The sequence below is a fragment of the Sturnira hondurensis genome, unplaced genomic scaffold (assembly GCF_014824575.4).
Source record: "Sturnira hondurensis isolate 20B ecotype Veracruz unplaced genomic scaffold, ASM1482457v3 Scaffold0003038, whole genome shotgun sequence".
Taxonomy (NCBI): Eukaryota; Metazoa; Chordata; class Mammalia; order Chiroptera; family Phyllostomidae; genus Sturnira; species Sturnira hondurensis.
The window spans coordinates 129,689-144,989 of NW_028075669.1; the positions used below are offsets into that span (position 1 = coordinate 129,689).

The 15,301-nt window shown below is 39.7% G+C and overlaps 1 protein-coding gene across 1 annotated transcript; it reads left to right on the forward strand.

Annotated features, from left to right (window-relative positions):
• Positions 1-13,053: 13,053 nt before the first annotated feature.
• On the forward strand, positions 13,054-13,435 carry LOC118983760 (translation machinery-associated protein 7-like). The gene has a single exon (XM_037041353.1). It carries the CDS (start codon positions 13,083-13,085, stop codon positions 13,275-13,277), a length of 195 nt encoding a protein of 64 aa, XP_036897248.1. The 5' UTR covers positions 13,054-13,082; the 3' UTR covers positions 13,278-13,435.
• The last annotated feature ends 1,866 nt before the right edge of the window (positions 13,436-15,301 follow it).

Consider the following 15,301-nt stretch of genomic DNA (forward strand, 5'->3'; position numbering starts at 1 on the left):
AATAAAGTCATACATCTTATTCTGAAAGGAGGACAGGAATGAGACTCATGTGACCTGCCATCTTTCCTCTCTGAGTCTCTGTCTCCCATATGTGAAAGTGAAGGGGCTGGCCTCAGTTGTTTCTATCGCTTCTTTGATTTGAACACTCTGATTCTTTGACTTCCAGTTTATCTATGCTTTTCATGTAGCTTTATCAGTGCTCTCTTATATTAATAAAAATGGGTATAAGCTGATGATATTCTTTTCATGCTCATGACAAAAGAAAAATAATCCAAGGAACCAGGATAATTACAAAATATGGTAAGTAAAAGAAAATGACAATAAAAGGGGAAAATGTGGTTCACCTCTTGCTATTAATGTCAGCACTCAGATGCACAACAGTAAGACTGTTTTCCCTTGAGATCAAATCAGTGGCTCAAAAGTAGAAAACTCAAACCACCTTTTTTCCTAGTCAAACCAAGATTTATTCCCCAACCCTGTCAACTTTGTATAAGATATAAATATTTTCCTCTCTTCATAACATCCCTCCCAGTTATCATAAGCATTAAGAATATTTTAATATATAACTTCTGGCCAAGATGGAGGGGTAGGTAGATACACTTTGCCTCCTTGCACAACCAGAAGGACAACAACAAATTTAAAAACAAAAAACAACCAGAACTGACAGAAAATTGAACTGTATAGAGGTCTGACAAACAAGGAGTTAAAGAAGAAAGTATCATCCACACTGGTAGAAGGGGTGGAGACTGGCAGCCAGGTGGAGAGGACTTGTGGCAAGGCAGCAGCTAGAGGACCAGGCAGTCCCAAATTTGCATGTGAGTAAACCTGGAGGAACAACTGGGGAGCAAGACAGACCAAATAACTCAGGGTTCCAGTGCAGAGAAATAAAGCCTCAAAACCTCTGACTGAAAAAAACCTGTGGTGGTTGTGTTGTTGGGAGAAACTCCCAGCCTCATAGGAGAGAGACCCATAAGGTCCTAGAACATACACAAACCCACCCACCCAGGTATCAGCCCCAAAAGGGCTCAATTTTCATGTGGGAAGCAGGGGAAAACTGAAAACCGGCCCAGAGCTGATCAAATAGCATTGTTCCCTCTCAGACTCCTCCACACACACACAGTGCCATATTGTAGTGGCCTGGGTTGCCCCGCCATGGTGAATACCTAAGGCTCCACCCCTTGTAACATAACACCTGTGCCGAGACAAAAAAAATGGTCTTAATGAAAGAACAGATCAAAACTCCAAAAATAGAACTAAGCAATAAGGAGATAGACAACCTATCAGATGCAGAGTTCAAAACACTGGTAATCAGGATGCTGATAGAAATGGTTGAGTATGGTCACAAAATGGAGGAAAAAGCAAAGGCTACCCAAAGTGAAATATACAGGGAACCAATAGTGAAGGGAAGGAAACCAGAACTCAAATCAATGATTTGGAGCAGAAGGAAGAAACATTCAAGAACAGAATGAAGAAAAAAGAATTCAAAAAATTAAGAAGAGGCTTAGAAACCTCCAGGACAATTTTAAATATTCCAACATCCAAATCATATGGGTACCTGAAGGAGAAGAGGAAGAGCAAGAAATTGAAAACTTACTTGAACAAATAAGGAAGGAGACCTTCCCCAATCTGGCAAAGGAAACGGACTTCCAGTAGTCCAGAAGCTCAGAGAAACCCGAAGAAGATGGACCTAAGGAAGCACACACCAAGGCACATCATAATTACATTACCTAAGATTAAAGAGAAGGACAGAATCTTAAAAACAGCAAGAGCAAAGGAGACGGTTATCTCCAAAGGAGCTCCCATAAGACTATTAGCTGATTTCTCAAAAGAGACCTTACAGGCAAGAAGGGGCTAGAAAGAAGTATTCTAAGTCATGAAGGGCAAGGACCTCCATTCAAGATTGCTCTATCCAGCAAAGCTTTCATTTAGAATGGAAGGGCAGAGAAAGTGCTTCCCAGATAAGGTCAAGTTCAAGGAGTTCATCATCACCCAGCCCTTATTATATGAAATGTTAAAGGACTTATCTAAGAAAAAGAAAATAAAAATATGAACAGTAAAATGACAATAAACTCACAGTTATTAACAACCACACCTAAAACAAAAATAAAAACAAATTAAGCAAACAACTAGACCAGGAACAGAATCACAGAAATGGAGGTCACATGGAAGGTTATCATCAGGGAAGGGGAAGGAGGAGAATAGGGGCAAAGGTAGAGGGAATAGGAAGCATAAATGGTAGGTACAAAATAGACAGGGGGAGGTTAAGAATAGTATAGGAAATGGAGAAGTCAAAGAACTTATATGAGTGATGCATAGATATGAATTAAGGGGGGAGCGGAATACTGGTGGGAGGGGTGGTGCAGGATATAGGGAAATAAAGGGGGGGATGGGACAACTGTAATAGCATAATCAATAAAATGTATTTTTTAAAAAGAATATTTTAATATATGTAAAAGAAAGGGTGTCTAACTTTTCTCAAATCGCGAACTATTCTTACCAAAACTTCAAAGCTTCACTTCATGGAAATTAGACTGGGGTCAGTGTACCCTGTCCACCTTCTTTCATGCTGCCAGATATGGACAATTTACTGGTGTGGACACCTAAGTTCCTCACTCTTATTCTGAAGTTTAAAAATATTTTATGCACTATCCATGGATGTGGATAAAAATTGGTTGTTGCTTGGGGAGGGTAAAGGGTGAGAGTTGTCAGTTGCTTGGGGAGGGTAGAGGTTGCAGCTGGGAGGAGATAGGGAAAGGGAGAAAAAGAAGGAACTGTAACAGCATAAACAAAAATAATCTTTTTAAAGCACTGGCTGGTATGGCTTGGTGGATTGAATTCGGGCTGCAAACCAAGGGGTTGCCAGTTCAATTTCCAGTGAGGGTACATGTCTGGGTTGTGGGCCAGGTCCCCAGTGAGGGCCACATGAGAGGCAACCACACAGTGATGTTTCTCTCTCTCTCTTTCTCCCTCCCTTCCTTCTCTCTAAAAATAAATAAATTCTTTAAAATTTTTAAAACATATACAAATATTTTAAGAGTGGGATTGTGAATAAAGATCAAGCTGTCCTTTCTACAAAAAGATGGTGCAACAAATCTATGAATAAACCACATCCTTTCAGTTCTTTTCCAGATTTATCTGTATCATCTACACCCTTTCACCCTCTTGTGGCCAAAAAACTTTCATTTGTGCCCACATAGCCAGAGATAGTGGTAAAGCAGTAGCCAAGAAATCAACTTCTTCAATTATATCAGACGTGGGATTATTGTTACAGGTGTGCACAGGTAACTAGGTTCTTGGCGATCACAAACAAAAAATTGAACAAATCACACAAACAGAGCTGAGCAAAGCAAGGAAGCAAGCTTTATTAAGGATAGTACACTCACCCTGGCTGGTGTGACTCAGTGGATTGAGCGCTGGCCTGTGAGCTGAAAGGTCACTGGTTGGATTCCTGGTCAGGGCACATGCCTGGGTTGTGGGTCAGTTCCCCAGTTGGAGGTGTGTAAAAGGCAACCGATTGTTTCTCTTGCATATTGATGTTTCTCTCCCTCTCTTCCTCCCTTCCCCTCTTTAAAAATAGGACAGTACATTCCACAGAATATGGGAGCAGGCTAATCCCCTGAACAGAGAATGGCCCCCTGTTGTCTGAGGGGTTTTATTTTTGTAAGGATTTTACTTCCCTGTTCATAATCTACTTTCTCTACTGTGCTTGCATTAGGAATCATACAATTTTTCTGCTACTGTGCATGTGATTACCCATAGTTCTCTCTGGTTGCCCACTTGGGGATGGAAACCACAATGCTAATTTATTACAATCAGATTATAGTGATACTAAGGTAGACTACAGGTTGTTCAGAATCAAAGTGCACAAGCCCGACTGTGGTTTTAAGTATTACTGTCCTATTACAAGACTATTTTCCGTATTCAGCATGTTGGTTTGTGTCAATGTCAGCTACTTACTTTGATGTCAGCCTCCCGGGACTTCCTCATTTTTACTTACTGTCCCAAAGTCTCCTGCCTCAAGTCCACCTACTTGTAAGGAGTGAAGTAACATTTCAGGAACTCAGGCTGTGTGGCCTAGAATGTCTGGCTTAGCTTTCTTTAGCATATTTTGCATTTGCTGCAGATGCCTTTGAAACTTCCTCCTTTCTAACTATCTGCCTGCCTCCTTAAGAACCTCACATGCCTGGAACCTCACACTAAAGTAATTTATCCAACCACTTTCACTAAATTGACCATGTCACCTGGTCCACCGCCAAGCCATGTGTAGACATAGGATGAGTCCCAAAACTTCAGTACTGAATACTATAAGGAAAGGCTCCGGCTTAAAGAACTAATCAAGTACTCAGTTTCTGCTTCAATCTGTGGAGCTGAGGCAGTCCCCTCGGAAGAGTATAGGGGACAACACAGTGGCTTTCTGTTTCTTGTATCAGGGCAGGTAGAGGCAGGCCCAAAGTTTGGAAGATGGAGATTGCTCAGGGGCCAGCTTTTTCAGCAGATGGTATCACTGCTATGAGATAATTAGCATGAAGTCCCATGGGGGGCGGGGGACTGGGTAAAGAGAATGAGCAACTGAAATGAAAAATTATGTGAACGAGAATGTAGGGGAGGTTGATGCCCCACTTGAAAATGTTTGTGCCTCAACATGAAAGGCTCCCAACTGCCCCAGCTCTAAAGGTGCTTTTCTTTCCCATTTGCATTTAGGTCTCAAATGCCTAACTAGCTTCCTAGGTGTGTTTTGTTTCTGCTCTTTCTCAAAAATCACCTCCTTTGAGACTATTACTTTGCAAAGGTTTGGAATATTTTAATGCTCAGTTCTCTCACTTCATGGGCCATACCTTAACACACCTGCTTGGAGCACAGGTGCCATGGCCAGAGTCCCTCAGGAATAACACTGTGCCTACCCTCAGCACTTCAGCTGTCAATTTGTTGCTTTATTTAACCAAGCACTGCTGTCATTATGCATTTTAAATCTGTTAAGAATCAAGGTGATAAACTGTGCTTTTGATTATTCTTTTGTTGTTTTAAACATCCTTTCAATGCACTCAGAGTCACTTATATATGAATAAAATAACCAGCCACCTGTTTTATGAACCATTAGATTGAATATGTGTCAACTTAAGCATAATCTGCTGATTTCCTAATTGTCAGACATTGACTAATTGACAGAAATTAGTTGTATTATTGGACATGCTCAGTCTTGGTTTCCTTAATTGTATGTGTCTGTGTTGGGGGAAGGCTGTGAAATAACATTAGTAAAAAAGACCAAGGCTCTGGTTAACACTAGGCAGAAGGGGAGCTCACTTCCTGGATGTAGACTGCTAGGACTGTTCTATCGCCCTCAGTTTCAGGATAAATCTGGCCACATGAAACAGAATTCCTTCCCTTTGAGAAACTGGTTAAATTCTCCCACCACACAAAGTCTTCAATACCTGGCAGTTTCATTCCTTTTACAGATAGCATTTCAAGAGCACTGCCTGTTTTGGAAGGAGTAGAGTGGGAACAGACTGACATATCCTATTCCGATTTTGTAGCGTGACCCTCTAATATGAAGATTTATATAGCAAATACTTTTTCATAAAAGTGATTATCATTTAAATATGGTTACTGAGAATTTCCAGGTGAACAATACCTCTTTGGTTTATTAGAAGCCCCCTAAGGTGCTACATACTCAGGTTTGAGAAGTCATTGTTCTTTGTAACTATTCAGTCTGATAGCCAGATGACAAATTAGTGTCAAGCCTGCATGAGCCAGATTCCTTAGTTCAAATTTCTGGCAAAATGTTGAAGGCCCCAATTGTTTGTCTTTATCTTTTTTTAATTAAATTTTTTTATTTTGAGATAATTGTAGAATCACATGCAATTGTAAAAAAATAATACAGGGGAATATCATGTACCCTTTACCCAGTTTCCCTGAGTGGTAACATCTTGTAAAACTGTAGTATAAGATCATAACCAAGATATTGATGTTTTTACAAACCATTGATCTTGTCCAGATTTCCCAAGCTTTATTTGTAACCATTTGTTTATATTTCTGTGTATTTAGTTACATGCAATTTTATCACATGTATAGGTTCATGTACACACTGACACAATACAGAACTATACTGTCACCACAAGGATACTTCCTGCTACACTTTGCAGCTACATTCACTTTCCATCCACCCCATTCCATTCCATTTGGCATCCACTAACTTGTTCCCCATATCTATATCTATTTTTTGTCATTTAAACAGTAGTATATAATCATGTAGTATGCAACACTTTAAGACTTTTCCTCACTGAATAAAATTCCCAAGAGGCTCATTCAAGTTATTGCATGAACTGATATCCATTTCTTTTTATTTCTGAGTAGCATTCCATGGCATGGATGTCCTGATATGTTGAAGAACACATGTATGAGTGATCAGTTTCTTCACATCCTTGCCAGCATTTAGTGTTGTCACTATTTTTTATTTTAGCTATTCTGATAAGTGTGTGGTCATATTGCAGCATGATTTTGATTTGAATTTTCCTGATGGCTAATGATGCTGAACATCTTTTCATGTGTTATTTGTCATGTGTATATTCTCCTTAGTGAAATGTCTATATCTTTTGCACATTTTCTAATTGGAATGTGAGTTTTGAGAATTCTGTATACATTTTAGACACAAATATTTTTGTCATTTATGTGGTTTGCAAATATTTCGCCCAGTCTGTAGCTCATCTTATTTAAAGGTTTTAAAATATTTTATTTATTTATTTTTAAAGAGATGGGTAGGGAAGGAGAGAGGCAGGGAAATATCAATGTGTGGTTGCCTCTTGTGTGCTCCCTACCTGGGACCTGGCCTGCAACCTAGGCAGGTGCCCTGACTGGGAATTGAACTGGCAACCCATTATTCGTTCACAAGCAGGTGCTCAATCCACTGACCCACACCAGCCAGGGTTGTACATTATCTTAATAAGATCTTTAATACAATAAAACTGTGTAATTTAAAAAATCTAATTAATATATTTTTCCTTTTATGGATCATGCTTATGGTGTCAAGCCTAAGAACTCTTTGATGAACCCTAGATCATGAAGATTTTCTTCTGCTTTTTTTCTACAAGTTTTATAGTTTTACACCTTAAGTCAATGACCCATTTTGAGTTAATTTTTGTGCAGGTGTAATGTTGGGGTGGAAGTTCACTTATTTTGCCTATGAATGTCAATTGTTCCTGCACTATTTGTTAAAAAGGCAATCCTTCCATTGGATTATTTTTACACCTTTGTCAAAAATCAGTTGAACAGATTTGTGTGGGTTTATGTCTGGGTTTCTCTATTCCATTCCATTTATCTTTGTTGTCTATCCACTCCCACTATTACTACTGTCCTGATCACTGGAGCTATATAGTGAGCCTTTACATTGGGAAGAATGACCACCCCCAGTTTATTCTTTATAGTAATCATTTTAGCTACTCTAGGTCCTCTGCCTTTCCATACAAATTTTATAATAAGCCTAGGTATGTCTACAGAAATCCCTGCTGGGATTTGGATAGGCATTTTATTAACCTATAGATCAGTTGAGGAGAACTGACATCTTTACTATGTTGAGTCTTCCAATTCATGAACACAGTGTCTCGAATTATTAATGTCTTCTCTGAGTTCTTCCATCAATGTTTCATAATTTTCAGCATACAGATCTTACTTACGTTTTGTTAAGTTTATCCCTAAATATTTCATTTTCCTTGGAGCAATTATAAATGGTATTGTCTTTTATTTAGATTTACACAAGTTTTGTATAAAATTTAATTATTTTTGTGTGTTGATCTTGACCTTGATCATGACCTTGTTGAATTCAACTATTAGTGCTAGAATTGTTTTTCGAGATTCCTTGTGATTGTTTTACGTAGACAATCAAGTCCCCTGCAAATACAATTTTGCTTGATTTTTTCAAATCTGTATGTTTTATTTATTTATTTTTCTTGCCTTGTTGTACTTATCAGAACTTCCAGTACAACGCTGAATATAAGTGACAAGAGCAGACACATTTGCCTTGTTCCAATCTTAAGAGGGAAAGCATTAAATATAGTGTTAGCTATAGGTTTTCTGTAGATGCTCTTTATGAGAGTTGTTATCATAAATAAATGTTGAATTTTTGTCAATATTTTTCTTGTGTTAACTAATATAGTCACATGATTTTTTTCAGTTTGTTGATATACATTGATTGATTTTAAAATATTGAATCAGTCTTGTATGCCTTGAATAAATCTCATTTCGTTCAAGGTATATAATTCTTTTATACATTGTTGAATTCATTTTGCTAATAGCTTACAAAAGATTTTTTTGCATCTAACTTGATGAGAGACACTGGCCTATAGTTTCCCTCCCTCTCTCTCTCTCTCTCTCTCTCTCTGTACTGTCTTCGTCTGGTTTTGGTATCTTTCTGGGATTCGTATAATATGAATATTGGATTTTTTGTTATTTCCCACAGGTCTCTGAAGCTCGTTTTTCAGTCTTTTTTCTCTGTTTTTCAGATTGAGTTAATTCTATTGAGCTAACCTCAAGTTCACTGATTTTATTCTCTATTATCTTCACTATAGTATTGAGCCTATTCAGCAAGTTTTTAAAAATTTTTGTTATTGTGTTTTTCAGTTCTATAATTTCCATTTGGTTCTTTTTTTATAACTTGTATTTCTTTGTTCAGATTTTCTTTTTTCCCTCATTTGTTTAAAGAAACTCTGTAACTGCTTACTGAAGCATTTTTGTGATGGTTGCATTAAAATCCTTGTCATATAATTCTAACATCTGGTTCATCTCAGTATTATGTCAGTTGATTGTCATTTCTCATTTGAGTTCTGATTTTCTGGTTCTTTTTTTCTAAATATTTTATTTATTTACCTTTAGAGGCAAAAGTAAGGAGAGAGGAAGAGAAACATCAATGTATGGTTGCTTCTCAAGCATCCCCTGCCGGGAACTCACCCCTGCTGGGAACTGGCTTACAACCCAGGCATGTGCCCTGACTGGGATTCGAACTGCGATCATCTGGTTCGCAGGCCTGTGCTCAATCCACTGAGCTACACCAGCCAGGACTGATTTTCTGGTTCTTGATATGATGGGTGATTTTTTTTTATTATATTCCGGACATTTGGGCTTCTATGTTAGGACACTATTGAAGTCTTTTATTTTAGCAGGCAGTCACTGTGTTTAGGTTTAGCACACAGGTCCTGGCCTATTTCTGTAGACTGTGACTGCAATGACAATTTACTTTTCAGAGCCTCTGTGGTGCTATTTTGGTCTGCTTGGTTAGTGTGGTGCTAATGCCCCACAGCTCTGCTGGTGCTGCCTGAGGGAGTAGAAGGTGTTTTACCAGGCAGGGTTGCCTGATGCCTCTAGGTGAAGAAAGTGAGTTTCCAGTCTGTGAAAATAATGAATCTTCCCTGGCTTTTCTTCCTTGGTGGAACCTCCATTGCCAGTGATGTATGCTGTCCTGGTATCTCTCCTGGGGAGAGGGGGTCTTCATGACCATGGGGATAGAGGCTTCCTAAACCAGATTAACTGTTGTGATGGGGTTTCCCCTTGATGGCGCTCTGGTTGCACACTGTCTTTTGGTGGGGTAGCAGAGTCTCTGGCCTTGAAAAAGAGAGCACTTCTTCTGGATGCTTATTGTCAGTGGGGCTCCCTGCTAGATTCTCTTTGCTGGAGTTTCCACACTCACCTGGTGTTGTCAGCAGGACTGCCATTTAATCCAGAGGAAGAAGGAACCTCCCCAAGCCATCTCACTGCTGGGCTGGGAGTAGAAAATGCCTTCTTTTGTTGGGTGGGGATTCATAAAGCACCCCGCTAGTATGGTATTCCTACATTCCAGAGGTTCCTAACCATTTTGTCTTCCTCTTTATACCTTCAGAATCTTCCTTTGGTTGACTCTTGGATTGTTTATAGAATGTATAGTTATACTTAGGTGAAAGGAGCAGAGAGAAATGAGTCTATGCCATTTTGTACAATCTGGAAGTAGGAGATCAATTTTGTATTGGTTTCTGCTGCTGCTTGTCCTAGGAATGATTGAGGCTTTCCTGTCACCCTTTCCTGGACAAAGCTCCAGAGGTGTTGCTTTGGGTAATATATTGAGTCCCAGTTTTTTTGGTTTTGATTAAGGGTATGCATGCTTTTGTTTATTTTTGAGAAGAAAGGCTAGCAGACATCAGCCCTGAAATAGTAACTGTGTCACAGTGGGACAAACTCTGATAGGACACTGAGTTGGCTGTGGATTTGTCTTGCCTATAAGATGCACTTGTGCCATTGTATTCATAGGATCATATTTTAAGGAGTCAGAACAACCAAAATTTTGTATTTCTAGACAGGATGAAGGCAGAAAAAAGATTTTACAATATTCTCTTTCTGTATAAAACCCTGGGAGACAGTGTGTGGCCTACTCTGTGCAACAGCAGTCCTCAAGGAACACAAGATGCAACTGGAGAAGACTGCCTGTTCTGGTAGGCCAAATCATGACCCTTTAAGTATGTCCATGTTCTAATTCCTGGGATCTATAAATATGTCACTTTACATTAGACAAGGGACTATGCAGGTATGATTAAAGATACGAGATAGGGAGATTATCCTGGATTATCTAGGCAGGGCTAATGTAATTACAGAATCCATATAAGAGAGAAACAGGAGAGTCGGAGTCAGAGAAGGCAATGCAACTGTGGAAGCAGAGCTCAAAGACTGACGGAGTTTTGAAGACACTATGTCCTGGCTATGAAGATGGAAGAATGGGAGAGTTCTGCCAAGATGGAGGCGTAGGTGGAAACACTGTGCCTTCTCCCACAACCAAGTTTGAATACAACAAAAGTTTAGTAAACAAAGACACAGCCAAAGAACAGAAAAATTGAACTATACGGAAGTCCAACAACAACGAACAATTCAACTGGGACCAGTAAGAGGGGCAGAGCCAGCAGTGGAGGAGGGTCGGGCAGGAAAGATCCCCCAACCCAGATGCACAGGCAGCCGGGGTAGCAGCGCGGACCCAGTGAGGGTGCGGGGCAGGCTGACTGCAGTCACACATTCGCACACAGATAAACCAGCAGAGGAGTGGGCAGTGAGACAGATCACGCAGGCCCCAGCGGGCGAACCCAGTGAGTGTGCAAGGCAACGGGCTGACCTCGGTCACACATTCATGTGCAGTGGAACGGACGGTGCAGCCCTGGCAGCGGGAGGTGGCAGAGGAGACCGCCATTGCTCCCCTTTGACCCCACTCCCACATACACCATCACAACCCAGCGACTGAGTTGCCCTGCTCTGGTGAACACCTAGGGCTCCGCTCCTCCTACATAACAGGCACAAACAGACCAAAACATTATGGCTCAAGAAGAACTCAAAGCCCCAGAGCCGATAACTCTAAGCGACCAGGAAATAGCGAACCTCTCAGATGCACAATTCAAAACACTGGTGATCAGGATGCTCACAGAACTGGTTGATTATAGTCACAAATTAGAGGAATATATGAAGGCTAAACTAATTGAAATGAAGGGAAATGCACAGGAAACCAATAGTGATGAAAAGGAAACTGGGACTCAAATCAAGGGAGTGGACCAGGAAGAACGAAACATCCAACCAGAAAAGAATGAAGAAACAAGAATTCAAAAAAATGAGGAGAGGCTTAGGAACCTCCAGGACATCTTTAAATGTTCCAACATTCGAATTATAGGGGTACCAGAAGGGGGAAAGAAACAGCCACGAGTGGAAAACTTATTTGAACAAATAATAAAGGAGAACTTCCCCAATCTGGCAAAGGAAATAGACTTCCAGGAAATCCAGGAAGCTCAGAGAGTCCCAAAGAAGCTGGACCCAAGAAGGAACACACCAAGGCACATCATAGTTACATTAGCCAAGATTAAAATGTAGGAGAGAAGCCTAGAAGCAGCAAGAGATAAGGGGACAGTCACCTACAAAGGAGTACCCATCAGACTGTCAGTGGATTTCTCAAAAGAGACCTTCCAGGCAAGAAGGGGCTGGAAAGAAGTATTCCAAGTCATGAATCCAAAGACCTACAGCCAAGATTGCTTTATCCAGCAAAGCTTTCATTTAGAATGGGAGGGCAGATAAAGTGCTTCTCAGATAAGGTCAAGTTCAAGAAGTTCATCATCACCAAGCCCTTATTATATGAAATGCTAAAGGGACTTATCTAAGAAAAAGAAGATAAAAAATATGAACAGTGAAAGGACAGCAAACACACAGTTATTAACAACCACACCTAAAACAAAAGCAAACCAAGAGGACAGCTAGATCAGGAGTGGAACCATAGAAATGAAGAACACATGCAGGGTGAGCAATAGGGGAGTGGGAGGAGGAGAAGGGGGAGAAGGTACAGAAAATAGCATAGACATTAGGTAGAAAATAGGGGGGAGGGCAAGAATAGTAGGGGAAATATAGAATCTAAAGAACTTGAGACACGTGGTCATAAACTAAAGTGGGGGAGTGGTGGGGGAGGGGTGTGCAGGGTGGAGGGGAATGAAGGGGGGAATAGAACAACTGTAATGGTATAATCAATAAAATATATTAAAAATGAAAATAAAGAAATAAAATCTTAAAAAAGGATAGAAGAATGGGCTATGAGGCAATAAAATGCAGGTGGCCTCTAGAAACTAGGAAATGGCTGATTTTAGACTTCTCATCTGCAGAACTATAAGTTAATAAATGTGTGTTGGTTTCAGCTATGATGTTTATAGTAATTTGTTGCAGCAGCAACAAAAAATCTTATACACTGACAGAGGGCAAGGGACATGATCAGGGATGGGAGGTCAGGGAGCATTGCTGAGTAGTAGGGACATGGCTACTGCACAAGGACATGCTAAAAACATGAGACTACAGTCTGGAAAGGTGAAATCTGAGAGGAAACTGGATCAACGTCTAGACAATTGCTGTCTAATAGAGCTTTCTGTGATGATGGAAATATTCTATATCTGCACTTTCCAATATGGTAGTCACTAGTCACATGTGACAACTTGAACTTAGTAGCGCTTCTGACTAGTGCTACTAAGAAACTAAATTTTTATGTGATTTATTCAATTTACATTTAAATTTTAAAAGCCACAATTAGAGGGTCTGGAAGAGGGGCAGCAGGCACCATGTCCAGCCACAAATGTGGCAAGAAGAAACCCCTGAAGCAGCCCAAGAAGCAGGCCAAGGATACAGACAAGGAAGACAAGGCAACTAAACAGAGGCAAAAAGAAGAGCAGAAGAAACTTGAGGCAGTAAAACTGAAGGCCACAGGGAAAGGCCCCTTGGCCACAGGTGGAATGAAGAAATCTGGCAAAAAGTGAGGTGTTCCTTGTTACTGGGGCAGTGGTGATCCTTAATTGCATTCCTGTTTTAACATCTGGATTCCCTGTCATAACATCTCTTGCCACCTACAGCTACAATGAAGTGTTGTCCTGGAGCTTGTTGTACATTTAACAATAAACTTTTGTAAAAAAAAAAATAATAGTCATGCAGTGGCTCATTTCTTTAGTTCTTCTCATTCTGCCATTTCAACCTTAACTATGCAGTCAGAATAAACCCAGTTCAGAATCCTGTCAAAGTGTGTTCTTCAGTCTTTGTTCTATCCCAAATTCCGTGTCACTTGATATTAAACCAACAGATTTTTTGGGAAAAGTCATATATAGCTAGTGGCTACTGTGTTATAGCAGGTCCTTACATCAAAAAGTATGTGGATAAGGTGAATACAAACTTATTCATTAAATTCTTCAATGCTAGAAAACTAGCTTGTCAAAAACAGTTTATATCAAATTAAAAAATTGCCAACACTTCTCTGGAGATCAGATTTCTCATAACTTCTGCCATAATATAATTATAAACCTAGAAGAGAAAAAAAACCACCTAAATGGTAAGTAAAATTGCTACAAAAAATGCATCAACTTCACAACAGATGCATGGCATCAATCCTTGGTCAAACAGCTGGACATTAGAAGAAACTATATAGAATACACTGATCTCAGACTCTGACACCCCAAAATGTAAAGCTACAAATTGAAGGAGAGAAGTTCAAAACCACAGAAATCTTAGATCCATTTAATAGACAAAGACATATTTGTACATGACTCAGAGGTCCACAGCAAAAGCATGTGGTCATAATGGCCAGTTTGAGTCACAAAATAAGGTTATGTTACATTCTGAATCAGCTGTTTAAGAAGGCAAAGCAGTAAATGATGAAATCTTAAAATAGAAAAAAGAATCAACAGAGGCAATGGGTAAAAGCAAAGTAAAACTATCTTTGCCCTGTCATGCAAAACCCTTGCTTTCTTTTTTAAAATATTTTTTATTTAATTGTTGTTCAAGTACAGTTTTCTGTCTTTTCCCCCCTCCCAGCCCCCCCCAGTGCTCCCCACCTCCCTCCCATTTCCATCCCCCTTAGTTTTTGTCCATGTGTCCTTTATACCAGTTCCTGTAAATCCCTCCCCTATTCCCCCTGAAATTCCCTCCCCTCTGCCCTCTGGTCACTGTCAGCCTGTTCTCTATTTCAGTGTCTTTGATTATATTTTGCTTGCTTGTTTGTTTTGTTGTTTAGCTTCCTGTTAAAGGTGAGATCATATGGTATTTGTCTTTCACTGCCTGGCTTATTTCACTCAGCATAATGCTTTCCAGTTCCAAAGGCTCCAGCAGTTATGCTATCTCATCCTCTTCAGCTCCTTGGCATTATCACTTATACAGGATTGATATGCACCAGGGTTGGTAACTCACTTCAAGTACTCCTCACCATTACCATCAACACCATTCTTCAGCCTTACTTGCCACACAATTTCCAAGTCTGGATCAATGCCATCATTCACCACTGCTGTTTCTATTTCTAGACTACTGAGCCCTGGGGAGGAAATAACACAATTGTACAGACAGGATCATCTTGATCCTGGCCTCTGTGGAATATTACCTAGCAGTTAAATATGTGAGACATCTATATATGTCAATATAGAAAAATATTCAAGAAACATTAAATAAAAAAGCAAATGATATCACACCCCCTAGAATAACAATAATAAAAAAGATAGGTACTAACACGTGTTACTGAAGATCTAGAGAAAATGGAACCCTCATAAGCTGCTGGAGGGAATGTAAAATGGTATAGCAACTTTGGAAAATAGTCTGAAAGTTCCTCAAAATGACAAAAATAGAGTTACATTTGACCCAGCAATTCTACTCCTAGGTATATACTCAAAAAACACAAACATGTATGTATTCACAAACACTTGTAATTAAGTGTTCATAAAATATTATTCATAACAACCCCAAAAAGGAAACAACTCAATGTCTACCAACTGATGAATGGATAAACAACATGTGGTCTATACAC